This window comes from Amphiura filiformis, chromosome 1 (genome assembly GCF_039555335.1).
Source record: "Amphiura filiformis chromosome 1, Afil_fr2py, whole genome shotgun sequence".
Taxonomy (NCBI): domain Eukaryota; kingdom Metazoa; phylum Echinodermata; class Ophiuroidea; order Amphilepidida; family Amphiuridae; genus Amphiura; species Amphiura filiformis.
Window position 1 is genome coordinate 85,835,481 of NC_092628.1, and position 13,570 is coordinate 85,849,050.

Consider the following 13,570-nt stretch of genomic DNA (forward strand, 5'->3'; position numbering starts at 1 on the left):
CAGTCCCTCTCATTCTTCATATCCCTCCTCCACCCTCATCCCCTCCCAAGACCTCTCACAGAAGAGCTGCCCCTTCAGTACGCCACTGATTATGATATTCCCTTCTTAAAATAAAATAAAATAAAATCTCAATTTGTAAAACAACTTTTATATAGGCCTATACCGGTATACTTATTATATGTTACATGTATACGTAGCTCCCGGGACGTAGCTATTTAATACCATTATTGTACTATTGACATGCAGACACATGGCAGCCTTGATGCGTAATCATTCAGCAAGCGCATTCAATTTATTTAAATGAAGCACCTAATGTCAGTGGGGTGACAACGAAATATGCATTAGCGGCTAATGTGTGCCTTTTGTGCTTACGGCTACTCAATCACACCCTTGGGTTTATGTATAACAATAGGTACTTTTCGTTCCATTAAGCGCTTTCACGCGACTTTCATTTGATCACTTATTGACAGTAGCCTGCTAGGTAAAGCGTTAATACACTGTCGGGTCAGCTTACTGATTTAATAGCGGAAGCCCTTTGTCCCAAACAAAAGGTACCTTTCGATGAATAGCTTGTCAGATTTCAAATCGGCACAAGGTTTCAATGCGTTACGTAATCTATTTCCTCTCCATCTTATAATACCTCCATGGTCTGAGGTCTATGGAGGAGGCTTTAGCTGTCGATTCAATCATCTTTACCACCCACCTGAATTTAGGCGCCTCATTTAAATAAATTGAATGCTTTTGCTGATCGATTACACATTAGAATGTATGAAGGCTGCCGTGTCACATATTTATATTACACTATAATGGTAATCGCTATACGTATACATGTAAGTATAAGTATAGGCCTAAAGGTTGTTTTTAAGAAATTTCCATTTAATTTTATTTTAAGAAGGAGATTGGTATAGAAATAGTGGCGTACCCAAAGAGGGGAGGGGGTTGGAGAGGAGCAGATTCACCCCTGTGAGAAGTCTTAGGAGGGGAGGAGGGAGGAAGAGAGGAGGAGGGGATATGGAGAATGAGAGAGGGCTGGAGGAAGGGAGAAATAAAAAGATATAATAAAGACAAGTAGATAAATAGAAATATAAGGAAAATGATGGGAATGAGAGAGGGAGGGTGAGAGGGAGAAGGAGAGCGAGGGAGTGATAAAGTGTAGGCCCAGGAAAGAATAAGTACAGAGAAGGGAAAAGAAAGGAATGATGAATAACTTTAATAATAATTATTAGGCCTATACAATAACTAAACACATAACAGCACTGGGCAGCCATGCGATGATGTCAATGCCTTTATTCATTACGTAATTAAAACGCCCAATCAGATGTATTTCACACCTGCCAAACACCCAATTTCGAAAACTGGACGTTGAATGTATACTCTCATGAATATTGATTGGCAACATTTTCCAATATGTCAGCGTTCTAATCGGAAACAATAGAACAATAGACCCTGCAGAGCGTTGGATGGCACCACCATAGCTACGTTAGCTTTACGCTACTGTGTTTGTTTGCAAGCGCAAAACATTTGACAGTATTTGCTAATTTTAACCTGGGAATTTTAACCGGGTATTTTACTTATTCCTAAATTTTAATTCGCTTAAACGATTTTGGTAGGGACTTGTGGGATAGAATATGCAGTTTAGACGCATTGCAGCAGCAAACAGACCAATACTTTAAGTTTTAGTCACAACAAAGTATCTTTGGTCACAAACAATAACTTAACCTTGAATGAACACGCACTACTAGGCACATCCAATGCCAAAATTATAGGATTTTTACGTACCACATTATTTTTTAACAACCACAATATTGATCAATTTTGTCTATGTTAAATCTAAACGCGAATTTGGTACTTAATTAGTAATTAATAATCTATATTCACGGGTTGGTTGATCATGATGATTACCAACATTCAATAACACTTTATCGATCAACTGGTAGAATATATTAAATCAACAGTTTTATGCAAAATTATTAAACTAAGAAACAAGTCCTGTGCGGTCATGTGTTCAAAAACCGACACCTCCGTTCACGTGGGTTTTATTTTCAAACATATCCTCTTCAAATCGTGTTACCATTCGAAACGTTATCATTTTGCCTGTGGAATCTAAGTATAATTTTCTATTACAACAATGGTAAGTACATTTAGTAATTGTTACATAACAATTGTAGCATGATTATTTCCACAAGATCTTGGAGCCTTTCAGATCCAAATATTATTAACCATGTACGCTCTTGCACCGTTGCACCTGTTACTTTTTGTGCATTACATGCATTAAGCATGTTAAGTGTATGATTTCATGTCGCAGTTTACTGGTTATGCAGCATGCTATATATACATGTACATTGTTTTGTACTGTTTAGGCATTGAAACCGGGATTGAAACAAATAGTATTGTGTTCCAATTTCTTTATTTTTCTAATAATTTCAGGGTTCTTTAATCTGTATCTGTGCGCATTGGGGTGCATAGTGCGTATAAGATAAGATATAGGCCTATAATAAGATAAGATAAGATAAGATAAGATAAGATAAAATGAGATAAGATAAAATGAGATGAGATAAGATAAGATAAGATAAGATAGGATAATAATAAGATGAGACAAAATGAGATAAGATAAGATAAGATAAGATGAGATGAGATGAGATGAGATAAGATAAGATAAGATAAGATAAGATAAGATAAGATAAGATAAGATAAGATAGGATAAGAATAAGATAAGATAAGATAAGATAAGATAAGATAGGATAAGATAAGATAAGATAAAAAGATAAGATAAGATAGGATAAGATAGGATAAGAATAAGATAGGATAAGATAAGATAAGATAAGAAAAGATAGGATAGGATAAGAATAAGATAGGATAAGATAAGATAAGATAAGATCAGAAAAGATAAGATATGATAAGAATAAGATAAGATAAGATAGGATAAGAATAAGATAAGATAAGATAAGATAAGATAAGATAAGATAAGATAAGATAAGATGAGATGAGATGAGATGAGATGAGATGAGATGAGATGAGATGAGATGAGATGAGATGAGATGAGATAAGATAAGATAAGATAAGATAAGATAAGAAAAGATAAGATAAGAAAAGATAAGATAGGATAAGAATAAGATAAGATGAGATAAGATTAGATAAGATAGGATAAGATAAGATAAGATAGGATACGATAGGATAAAAATAAGATAAGATAAGATAAGATAAGATGAGATGAGATGAGATGAGATAAGAACAGATAAGATATGATAAGATATGATAAGAATAAGATAGGATAAGATAAGATAAGAAAAGATAAGATAGGATAAGAATAAGATAAGATAAGATAAGATAAGATAAGATAAGATAAGATAAGATAAAATGAGATAAGATAAGATAATCCTTTATTCACATTCTTAAGCATCAAAATCACAATCGAAAGTAAGAGGTGATTTGAGAGGTGCCCAGAAGGCCTGGCGACCTGGGGGGGGGGGTGGGGGTCATATCAAACAATACTCATGAACATGGACATACATACAAAATCAAGAAATGTATGACTTAGATAATTTGCATAATCATTATAAATGAATGCGTATCATACGAGTATGTGCGTATTTGTGCGTTTGGACAGATTTATACCGTCAGATGTAAAATGCTGGTTAACTTCTTTATAAGTAAGTTTCTAATAATAATATTACAATTAATTTTCTTTCAGGCTGACCAACTGACAGAAGAACAAATTGCTGGTAAGAAGCAGCTAGTTGTATATTTAACATCTTTCCCATTAACACCCTCCCCACCCAATTGGAGAGAAAAGGTTTTAAAAATCAAGTATATAACATATAACTCTACAAGTTCATAAATACCATGGAATTGACACTATATGTAAAATTTGAATAAAGTCATCTTAAAGATTTAAACAATAAATTTCTCTTTGCTTTTCTAGAATTTAAAGAGGCATTTTCCCTCTTTGATAAGGATGGCGACGGTACAATTACAACTAAAGAGTTAGGTACAGTGATGAGATCGCTAGGTCAAAATCCTACCGAGGCAGAATTGCAGGATATGATTAATGAAGTAGATGCTGATGGTAAGATTTTTTTTCCACGTGAAAAATGTACATGTAGACTTAGTCATGGTTTAAACGATTGTTCCATATATATAGGAACATATATAGGACGTATATAGGACGTATTATTGTCTGCTATATAGCATCAGAAAATACAGTAATTGCCTAAACCACGTGTCAAACTGTCAAGTTAAAGTTACTTTAACCGCGCGTTTACGCCCAAACGACCTAAGCTAATCGTAGATACACCCTTTGCGCTCATCTTAGTGATAAATTTTTTACCTCAGCTCCTTACCCCGGGGTAGGACCGGCCATCAAAGATGACCATAGAGAGAGGGGGTGAGGCCCCAATGATTTTCATTTCGCTCTTGTGAAATTAATTCAAGAGCTACTGACTTTTTACTTCTTAGGTGAAAATAGTCATTTCCTTTTATATTTAGGAGAGGAGAAAATTCGGTGAAAATCGCATTTTTGGAAACATTTTTGCCGAAAATCAATTTTGCCTATACTTTTGTACGTAGCCAGATTTTCCCAAATTTGCATGGGCGCCCTCACATTATGACGTCATAGCGACATTATATGTGACCCTCGGCACAACTGAGCCCGGATGTCGCCAGTGCCACTATTGAGATATGCTCCATCGAACTTAACAATAAACAATAGGAAACAAAGGATTTATTGACTGTTTTATTGATTTTTCACTACTTAAATGTCAAGTACTATAGACATGATATACATCATTTTAAAGCTAATTTCAAGCAGAATATTTTGGTTGAATATCTCAAAAATGATGACTGGCGACTTCAGGGCTCAGTTGTGCCGAGGGGTCACATATGGGGAATGTTTGTACTTATTTTGGTATCACTGGGTAGAGGAGACTTATAGTTATACAGTACTAGTACTAGTTCTAGGGTTAAAAAGAAGTTGAAAGATATCCAGAATTGCCTGAGAGAGAAATCGTGTTGTTTGATACAGGACGTACACACGTTAAATCTAATTCCAGTTAAGGGGGTACTACACCCCTGCCCAAATGTGTACCTATTTTTGCATTTTTCTTTAAAATTATAGCGCATTGGAGACAAGTAAGATATGTATATTATAGGGGCAAGGACTACAACTACTGCACTCTAAATTTTATTTCAGCACAGACAACAGTTGTGGGGTTACAGTCAACAATGAGGGAAAACCAATATTTGATCAATAAATCAATAACTACTTGCTTTGAGTTGCTGAATTTTCAGTACAGTAGTTGTAGTCCTTGCCCTATAATATACATATCTTACTTGTCATCATGTGCTATAATTTTTGAGAAAAATGCAAAATTTGGCATAAAATTGGCCAGGGGTGTAGAACCCCCTTAATGCAAGGAGATACACATTATCTTTGTCTTGGTGAAAATTTTGGGTAAGAAATATTGTTATTGATGAAATGTAATTCACGAGGAAAATAGTTCAGAAAATGTCCTCAGAAATTTATCTGATTTTGACATCTTTGACAATATTAACATGTTTATGTAAATGGCAATTGTCCGATATCAAAGAAAAACATGATTATACAGAAGTCTCAGGTCATACACATCAATGCTTCAACCGACCATTTACAAGTACCGGGTGTCCCAAAAGTATCTTAACATTGTGAATTTGCCATAACTTGCGTTGGGTTAATAGTGTTGTTACAAAAATTGCACAATATGTAGAGAATTCTTTTAAAAATGTTATGATACCAAACATGCCTATGTGGTCATGACCCTTTGGCATGACATTAACATATATCTACCGTACCGTAAAACCCACTTTTATAAACGCAAAATAAGTCTCGTCATTTGAGGCCTGATAACACGATATAACATGTTATCGTTTTAAAATCAGTTTTGTTTAATTTTGGTATGTTTGTTTGATTGTTTGTTTGTTTGTTTGTTTGTTTTCAATGCGTAATCTTCATTTTCTGTTTTATCTGGATTTTATATGATGGAAACTGCTTAAGATCTTTTCTGAGGATTCGTTGAACAGTTGTACGCGGTACGTTGAAAGTCGACGTATTAATCGTCTTGGGCTTTTCGCCACCGCTCTTCTTATGACATTGATGTTTGTAGCCGATCTTCCTGTTCTTCCACGTCCTGCCCGAGGTAGATCATGAACAGATCCAGTTGATAGGAATTTCTGCACTAGTTGCTGGATTGTATTTCGGATGGGTGCATAATTTACATTAAAATGTTCCTTAAACTTTGCTTGAGTGAGTTTGTCCGACTTTGTCTCGGCAAATACGATCTGAATCCGTTGATCTATAGGAAATTCATCCTCACTTCAACTGTTTTAAAGTAAAGTTTAATATTGTCAATATATCCTAATTATAATCTAAAACAGCAGTCACGCTTACGCTAGGCCATGTAATCCATGAATGTTCATACCTAAATGTAACGTGTGCAGTGAGTGAACCAACTCTATTGTTCAGGGAAGCACATCATTTATGTGCTTGAACAAAGAACATAATGAGCCGGGATAATGAGCTTGCTTTTGTGGTTTGATACCCACATATGTACAGTCGAACAGACCCATTCCATGTCAACTCCAGGGATGTGCACCGCAGCACCTCTTCAATTTTTTTCTTTTTCTGTGTGGTGGTAGATATTGATGAGAAAGTAAAATCCCGAAAATTTGAGCTTCGTACTCTATTTCGTTTTCCCGTGGCATCAATTTGAAATTTAGGGGTTTCAGCATAAAAAATGTGTCGTAACGCGAAAGACGACGTTTGGAGGTCCATAAATGTATAAAGAGAACCCTTTACAACTTTGAAAAGTATGTAACCTGGGAAACTTATTTGTGTAGAATTCAAATCTGGCATCAGAAAACTTGTAACTCCTTTACTTTAAAAGATATAGGGCCCTCAAAATGCAACTTCGTCCATCCAGGACCAACTTTGGGGGGTCAGAACTCCAAAAATAAAAATAATTTTATTGTCCATTTTTTTTGCCAGTCAGAGTCCTTTGGTAGGACATTACTCTTATCCAATATTGAGCCTATTAGAATACTTTTAGCTGAGATATTACCCATGCAAAACCACAATTGTACATTTTTTGTACATTTTGACCCCCCTGAAAACCAATGTCAGACAATTTGATCCACCATCAACTTCAGGTATGTTGCAAATATGTCCTTGGACAACATATGGCTTCAACACATTAGTTAGGTTAGCCTACTCCATAGAGTTGTACACATTTTTGATTCGCATGTATAATGACTTATGTACAAGTCTATGGAGAATGCAAACCTAACTAATGTGTTGAAGCCATCGAGACCCCAAGCCAATATCTCTCAGAAATGTTGTCCAAGGACATATTTTTAACATACCTGAAGTTGATGGTGGATCAAATTGTCTGACATTGGTTTTCATGGGGGTCAAAATGTACAAAAAATGTACAATTGTGGTTTTGCATGGGTAATATCTCAGCTAAAAGTATTCTAATAGGCTCAATATTGGATAAGAGTAATGTCCTACCAAAGGGCTCTGACTGGCAAAAAATATGGACAATAAAATTATTTTTACTTTTGGAGTTCTGACCCCAAAGTTGGTCCTGGATGGACGAAGTTGCATTTTGAGGGCCCTATATCTTTTAAAGTAAAGGAGTTACAAGTTTTCTGATGCCAGATTTGAATTCTACACAAATAAGTTTCCCAGGATACATACTTTTCAAAGTTGTAAAGGGTTCCCTTTATACATTTATGGACCTCCAAACGTCGTCTTTCGCGTTACGACACATTTTTATGCTGAAACCCCTAAATTTCAAATTGATGCCACGGGAAAACGGAATAGAGTACGAAGCTCAAATTTTCGGGATTTTACTTTCTCATTAATATCTACCACCACACAGAAAAAGAAAAAAATTGAAGAGGTGCTGCGGTGCACATCCCTGGAGTTGACATGGAATGGGTCAACAGTAAGGTCAAGGGGTCATCAATAATGCTGTTTTTGGTATCAGAATAATTTTAAAAGATCAATCTATGTGAATATGTTCTCCATGCTGGTATGAAGTATGAAATATTTGAGATATGGCAAATTCACAATGTTAAGTTACTTTTGGGACACGCTGTACAAATTATATTACAACTAGAGCGGTTACCGCACCATAGCTGAACCATGGGGTTTCGGCAGTATATTGAGATATACCACTGTCACATATTTCGAACTTTTCCTCTTTCATGTGACACCACTCAGGGGTCACACCTTTGGTTTTTTTTCGTGATTTTTTAAAGTATAAAAGACCCAAAATATAAATATTGCCCCGGGTTTTTAAAGGAATATTTATCTACCCGGGTGTCACCCCTTGTGGGGGAAATATTTTACTATCCTTACCCATTTTTTTTTCTTTTTCATTTGACACCACACGGGGTCATTACCTTCTTGGCATTTCGAAATATGAATAGGACCCAAAATATGAAATATGAATTTTGACCCTGGTCTTAAGAGGACCCCCCGCTGGGGAAATTAATTTTATTATATCTTTTACTTCTTTCTCTTTCATTTCACACTCGGGGGTTATACCGTCTTGACATTTCAAGATACGAAAAGGATCCAAAATATGAACATTGACCCGGGTCGTATGTGAGTGTCCCCATTTTTATTATATTCTTTACTTTTTTCTCTTTCGCTTTCATTTGACACCACTTGGGGGTCACATCTTCTTGGCATTTCGAGATATGAACACCACCCAGAATATAAATATTGACCCAGATGACTCGGATGAAGAGTATCGCCTCGGTGGGGGAATTATTTTATTAAATTTTTTTACTTTTTACTCTTTCATTCGATACCACTCTGGGGGTCATACCTTCTCGGCATTTTGAGATATGAAAGGATTATGAGTATTGACCCGGGACTTATAATGAGTGTCACCCCCGGGTGGGGTAATCGTTGCATTTCGGAAAGGAAGGAAGTAAGGAAGGAGAAAGACTAATATAGGTTGAGACCATTTCATGGTTCAGCAAAACCACAGTCAGATCATGCGAATGTAGACGTCAAATTTCACCTGTTTTTTATTATGATCATAGTCATGATAGTCAAGTTAATGTTGCTAAATTTCACTTCCGCATAGGTAATGGTACAATAGATTTTCCTGAATTTTTAACAATGATGGCTCGCAAGATGAAAGACACAGATTCAGAATTTGAAATCAGGGAAGCGTTTAAAGTATTTGACAAAGATGGAAATGGTTTCATTAGGTGAGTATAATAGTCCTATGAAATCACTTGTCAACTGAAGACCGAGAGGTCATCGGACAACCTTTTCATATTTTATTTCATTTTTTAAATCATAGTAAGCTCTGCGTAAAGAAGAATACGATATGTATTGTTATTTATATTTTAATGATCCCTTAATGGGAGAGAACATGGACCTTTTCCAACTTCATTATTTCTGAAGTTTATGTCAAAAAAATTTTACATTTACATTTTTGGAATGGAAACGAGTCGAGGATTCCTATGGTAATGTCGGATATAAACAAAAATGTACAATTTTTAAAAACATTACAAAAATATACTTTCTGGTCCCACATTGTTTGTGACAACATACGGAAAAATCAGTTCGGAGTATAAAAATTCAGTTAGCTTTTCATATTAGAGCCGGGTTTTTTTATTTCTTGAAAATTCGTCTCGTTTTTCAAAATATTGAAATAAACATGTGAAAAAAAGCAACTTTGTCATTCTCTTCAGCAAACTTTTACACATAATGGTGTATATTGTTCTTTAAACCAATATTTAAATATATATATATATAATAACCCTACTTAGAATTTGAGACCATTTTTGTTGAAATCGAAGATTTTTAATTTTGGCCCCTGTGTGGCCATAAAAACTGACCACCCCCAAAGACTTGACCTTTTTGGCTTATATCCCAAGAACGATATGTCGCAGGTAGGTCGAACTATACTTTTTCTGAATTCTTGAAATGAGAGGAATAATTTGGTGTGCTTTGACCACTGTGTTGCCTTTGACCTTGAATATGGTCTGAGTGCCGGGAATTATTTTTATTGTGTTTTTTATTATTTTATCTTGAATGTGTTATAGGACCATAAAAGGAAGCTAAAAAAGTGGTTTGGTAGTTTAGGATGCACATTCAACCCTGGTATATACTTGACAACTTTGTCGATGTTGTCCAGTTTGAGCATTTGTTTAGTCTTACGACAAAGAAGGGACGTGGCATTTAAGTGACACATCGCTTGAATCAGTACAGTTAACACATACACTCCTTTTTCTAGAAAATGATATTAATGGCACTGCCGAGAATTTGATTCAGAGAATATCAGTATGTGCATACGTTTTCATAGACTTGGGCGCTAACCAATAGCTGCTGGTAGTCCTATATAATCTTCATCAATAACGACATGATTATCATTATCTATAAAACGGGGGTTAAAGAAGAAATCGTGTGATTAAAAAACACATGGTATACTTTTTTAACGCGATTATCGATGTCACGGTTATTTACCCCACACTGTAAATTGGCCAGAACACATGGAACGCGTTCATTAATGTAACGGTTTTTTAACACATGACACGTGTTCAACTTATTTAGAGAACACTAGTGTTAATGTAGAGAACACAGGTGTTATTACCTCAGAACACTAGTGTAACATGTTCTAATCCTTTAAACTCTGGTGTTCAAAATTACTATCTATGAACTCCTCGGACACATGAAAGAAATGTAACGGTTTTTTAACACATGACACGTGTTCAAACATTGATTTTCAGAATTGGGTGGATTAAAACCGCTTAAAATTCGATGTTAGATTCTTTTGTGTTGTAAACTGTCACCATTCTTTTGTCTACGTGTAACACGGGTGATAGAATGCAGTTTAAAATACCCTTCAAGGCCGCATCATTTCACATTTTAGGTGAGATGTTTGGGTCCCCGTCACGGCTATGGCTGGCATTGAGGTGTAGGAATGCGTGAAATTAGATTCGTCTATAGTAGACGGTGTTGACGATTATTTATATTCTTTAAATTTTTTTATCACAGTTCTGCCGAACTTCGACATGTAATGACAAATTTAGGTGAGAAATTGACAGAAGAAGAGGTAGATGAGATGATTCGCGAAGCCGATATAGACGGCGATGGACAAGTCAACTATGAGGGTAAGTACTGCGAGCTACTGCGAGTAAAAAATAAATATGACCTCCTTAGAACAGACCGGGACAACAGAAGCAACCCTTCAAAGTTTCTTTCTTTGTATTTTCATGTTGATTTCATGGTCAACAATTATTATGGATTTCTGAAAATGGTAAAAATTTGATGTGTCCAGTGCTTTTTATCGCTGGTACAAACACATTAGTGTGATGTAATTTTGCCATGATTATAACTATTCCGTAAAAATGTTCTAAAAGGCTATGTAAATTGCCATAAAAGTACGAAGAATTTCCATATTTGTACGAAAAGTTAAGTGCTTCTAAGGACAATATATTTACGATTAGTTCCGGCAACTCCTGAAATTATCTTACACAAAAGTAGAACTTGTCCACATAGATGCGACAACTACACTGGAGAGGCATTAAAGTGCATCAATGTGATACTTCCTTGACAAATAACTATATCATAACCGAATATATTCCTTTTCTTTCGTAGAGTTTGTGGCAATGATGACTTCAAAATAAATAGATGATGGTTACGTGGTGTACAAGATGATCTTCCATATTCCACACAGACCGAAATCCCAGTGACAATTTTGACGTTTCTTCGATTACCATTACTGTAATAATGCATCCAATGTCATACATCAAAATGAATTGGCCATGAAAGCAAAGACTTGCAGACAGCGATTAAGTGTTTGCCATTGAAATGGACTTCAACGTTAAATACCAAAGTATATAGTAAAAAGCCCCATTTCATTGCTCAGATATCTAGCGTTCGAAGCATTCAGATCTGCAGTTTTGATTTAACCAGTGGCGTGCGCAGGATTTCATGAGCAGGGACAGATGCCCCGTTCCCGTGACTGATCCATATTTGTACTCATCATCAGCAAAATTATTTTGTACATCAGTATTTTGGTGGAAATTGACATGAATATTTTGGACATTGAATCTCCCTTTGGTGATCAATGATATATTCTATTGACAACAGATTCGTTAATTGCGATCATAGACTATTATCCCCTGGTCGGGGCTGCGGTATTATAATAGCCTACGTATTTGCTTTCAACATCAAGACTTTTCAAATATTTCGACGTTTTCCCTTTGCCAATACCATGAATATAATGAATGCAATAGTAACCATATAAGCTTAAAACTTAACAGTCTGCCGATGATTTTGAAAAAGGTAGAATTGTATAAACCAGTAGGCTTATTTAAAAACAGGCCTCATGACTTCTTACCAAAGGTGTATTATTCGCCTTTATGTATATAGAACGTGTTTCTTACCAAAATTTTGGAATAAAACTAAGAATAACATCACATTATGTTCTATTGCATTACTTGCTTATCTCCAAAATCAGGATTGGTTACAGAACTGTGTTTTAAAAAGTGATGAAACAGGGTGGGCGCATTATGTACACTCAGGGAAATCCGACCTCTGAGGGCACCGACCGACGATACCTACAATCCAGGACAAAATGTGTGACGTGTCATGTCAAAAGGAGACACTTTTGGGCAGGTTATGAATTTTGAGGTTTTTACATATCTTAAATATAGAGATATTTTGCTCCACAACGCCGTTTTCCCAAATGAATTTGGACATTCCTAAGCAAAGATATTGAGTTCGGAAGTTATGGTATTATAAAATTGGAAATTGAAAAATATTATTGACAATGTTGAGAGTGGGAATTAACTTGAAAAATGTCTCAAAAAATACAAGATGCCAGTTACATTCCGGTCTGAAACTATCAGACAATATTTTTAACATTAATAACATCACAAATTAGCAACAAACCCAAATTGTGAAAAAATCACCCACCAGCAGATTTTTGGCTATTTCTCCATTTACGATCCTGCCCAAAAGTGTCTCCTTTTGACATGACACGTCACATATGTTAGATTAGAAGGTGTTTTTGAAGATTCACAGTCACCATGGAATTCACTTATGAAACATGTTTATTTGTAACGCAGAGCTTAAACCAATACCTATCCCCCAATCCCTTTCCCCCAGTCAATGATGAGTACAACATCAGAAACGAAATCAAGGATTCAACATTGATAGGGGTAATTAAGGGAGGTCAATTACAAAGCACATGCTAAAAGTGATCCAACAACTTTGTCCCGGATTGTAGTTTCACCTGATATCCCTGATTGAGCTAACCTCACTTCGTTGGAAGGTCCAAATAAACTATACTTATATATAATATCCCTATATTACTCATGCCGTAAAAATTCCACAATAAGCATATGTGCCTATTCACGAGTTTCTCTGACAAGAACGAATTTTCACGGTAACATATATTTCGTAAGTTAAAAAGAAAAAATGAAAAAGTTTTACAAACTACTCGAAAAATTTGTTCTTGTAAGAGCAACTCGTTAATAGACACATATGCTTATTTTCAGCTGC

General features: G+C 35.5%; 1 protein-coding gene across 2 annotated transcripts in view; it reads left to right on the top strand.

Moving 5' to 3' along the window:
- Positions 1-1,893: 1,893 nt before the first annotated feature.
- Positions 1,894-13,570, top strand: part of LOC140155542 (calmodulin-alpha) — a 45,159-nt gene continuing 33,482 nt past the window's right edge. The window contains exons 1-6 of one of the 2 annotated variants that reach the window (XM_072178431.1): positions 1,904-2,131; positions 3,692-3,722; positions 3,923-4,066; positions 9,135-9,261; positions 11,057-11,172; positions 11,660-12,531. In XM_072178431.1, coding sequence (XP_072034532.1) covers positions 2,129-2,131; positions 3,692-3,722; positions 3,923-4,066; positions 9,135-9,261; positions 11,057-11,172; positions 11,660-11,688 — 450 coding nt within the window. In that variant the 5' untranslated portion in view covers positions 1,904-2,128 and the 3' untranslated portion in view covers positions 11,689-12,531. Of the gene's footprint in view, positions 2,132-3,691; positions 3,723-3,922; positions 4,067-9,134; positions 9,262-11,056; positions 11,173-11,659; positions 12,532-13,570 lie in introns of those variants that run through there. The other variant, XM_072178423.1, reaches the window with a different exon arrangement.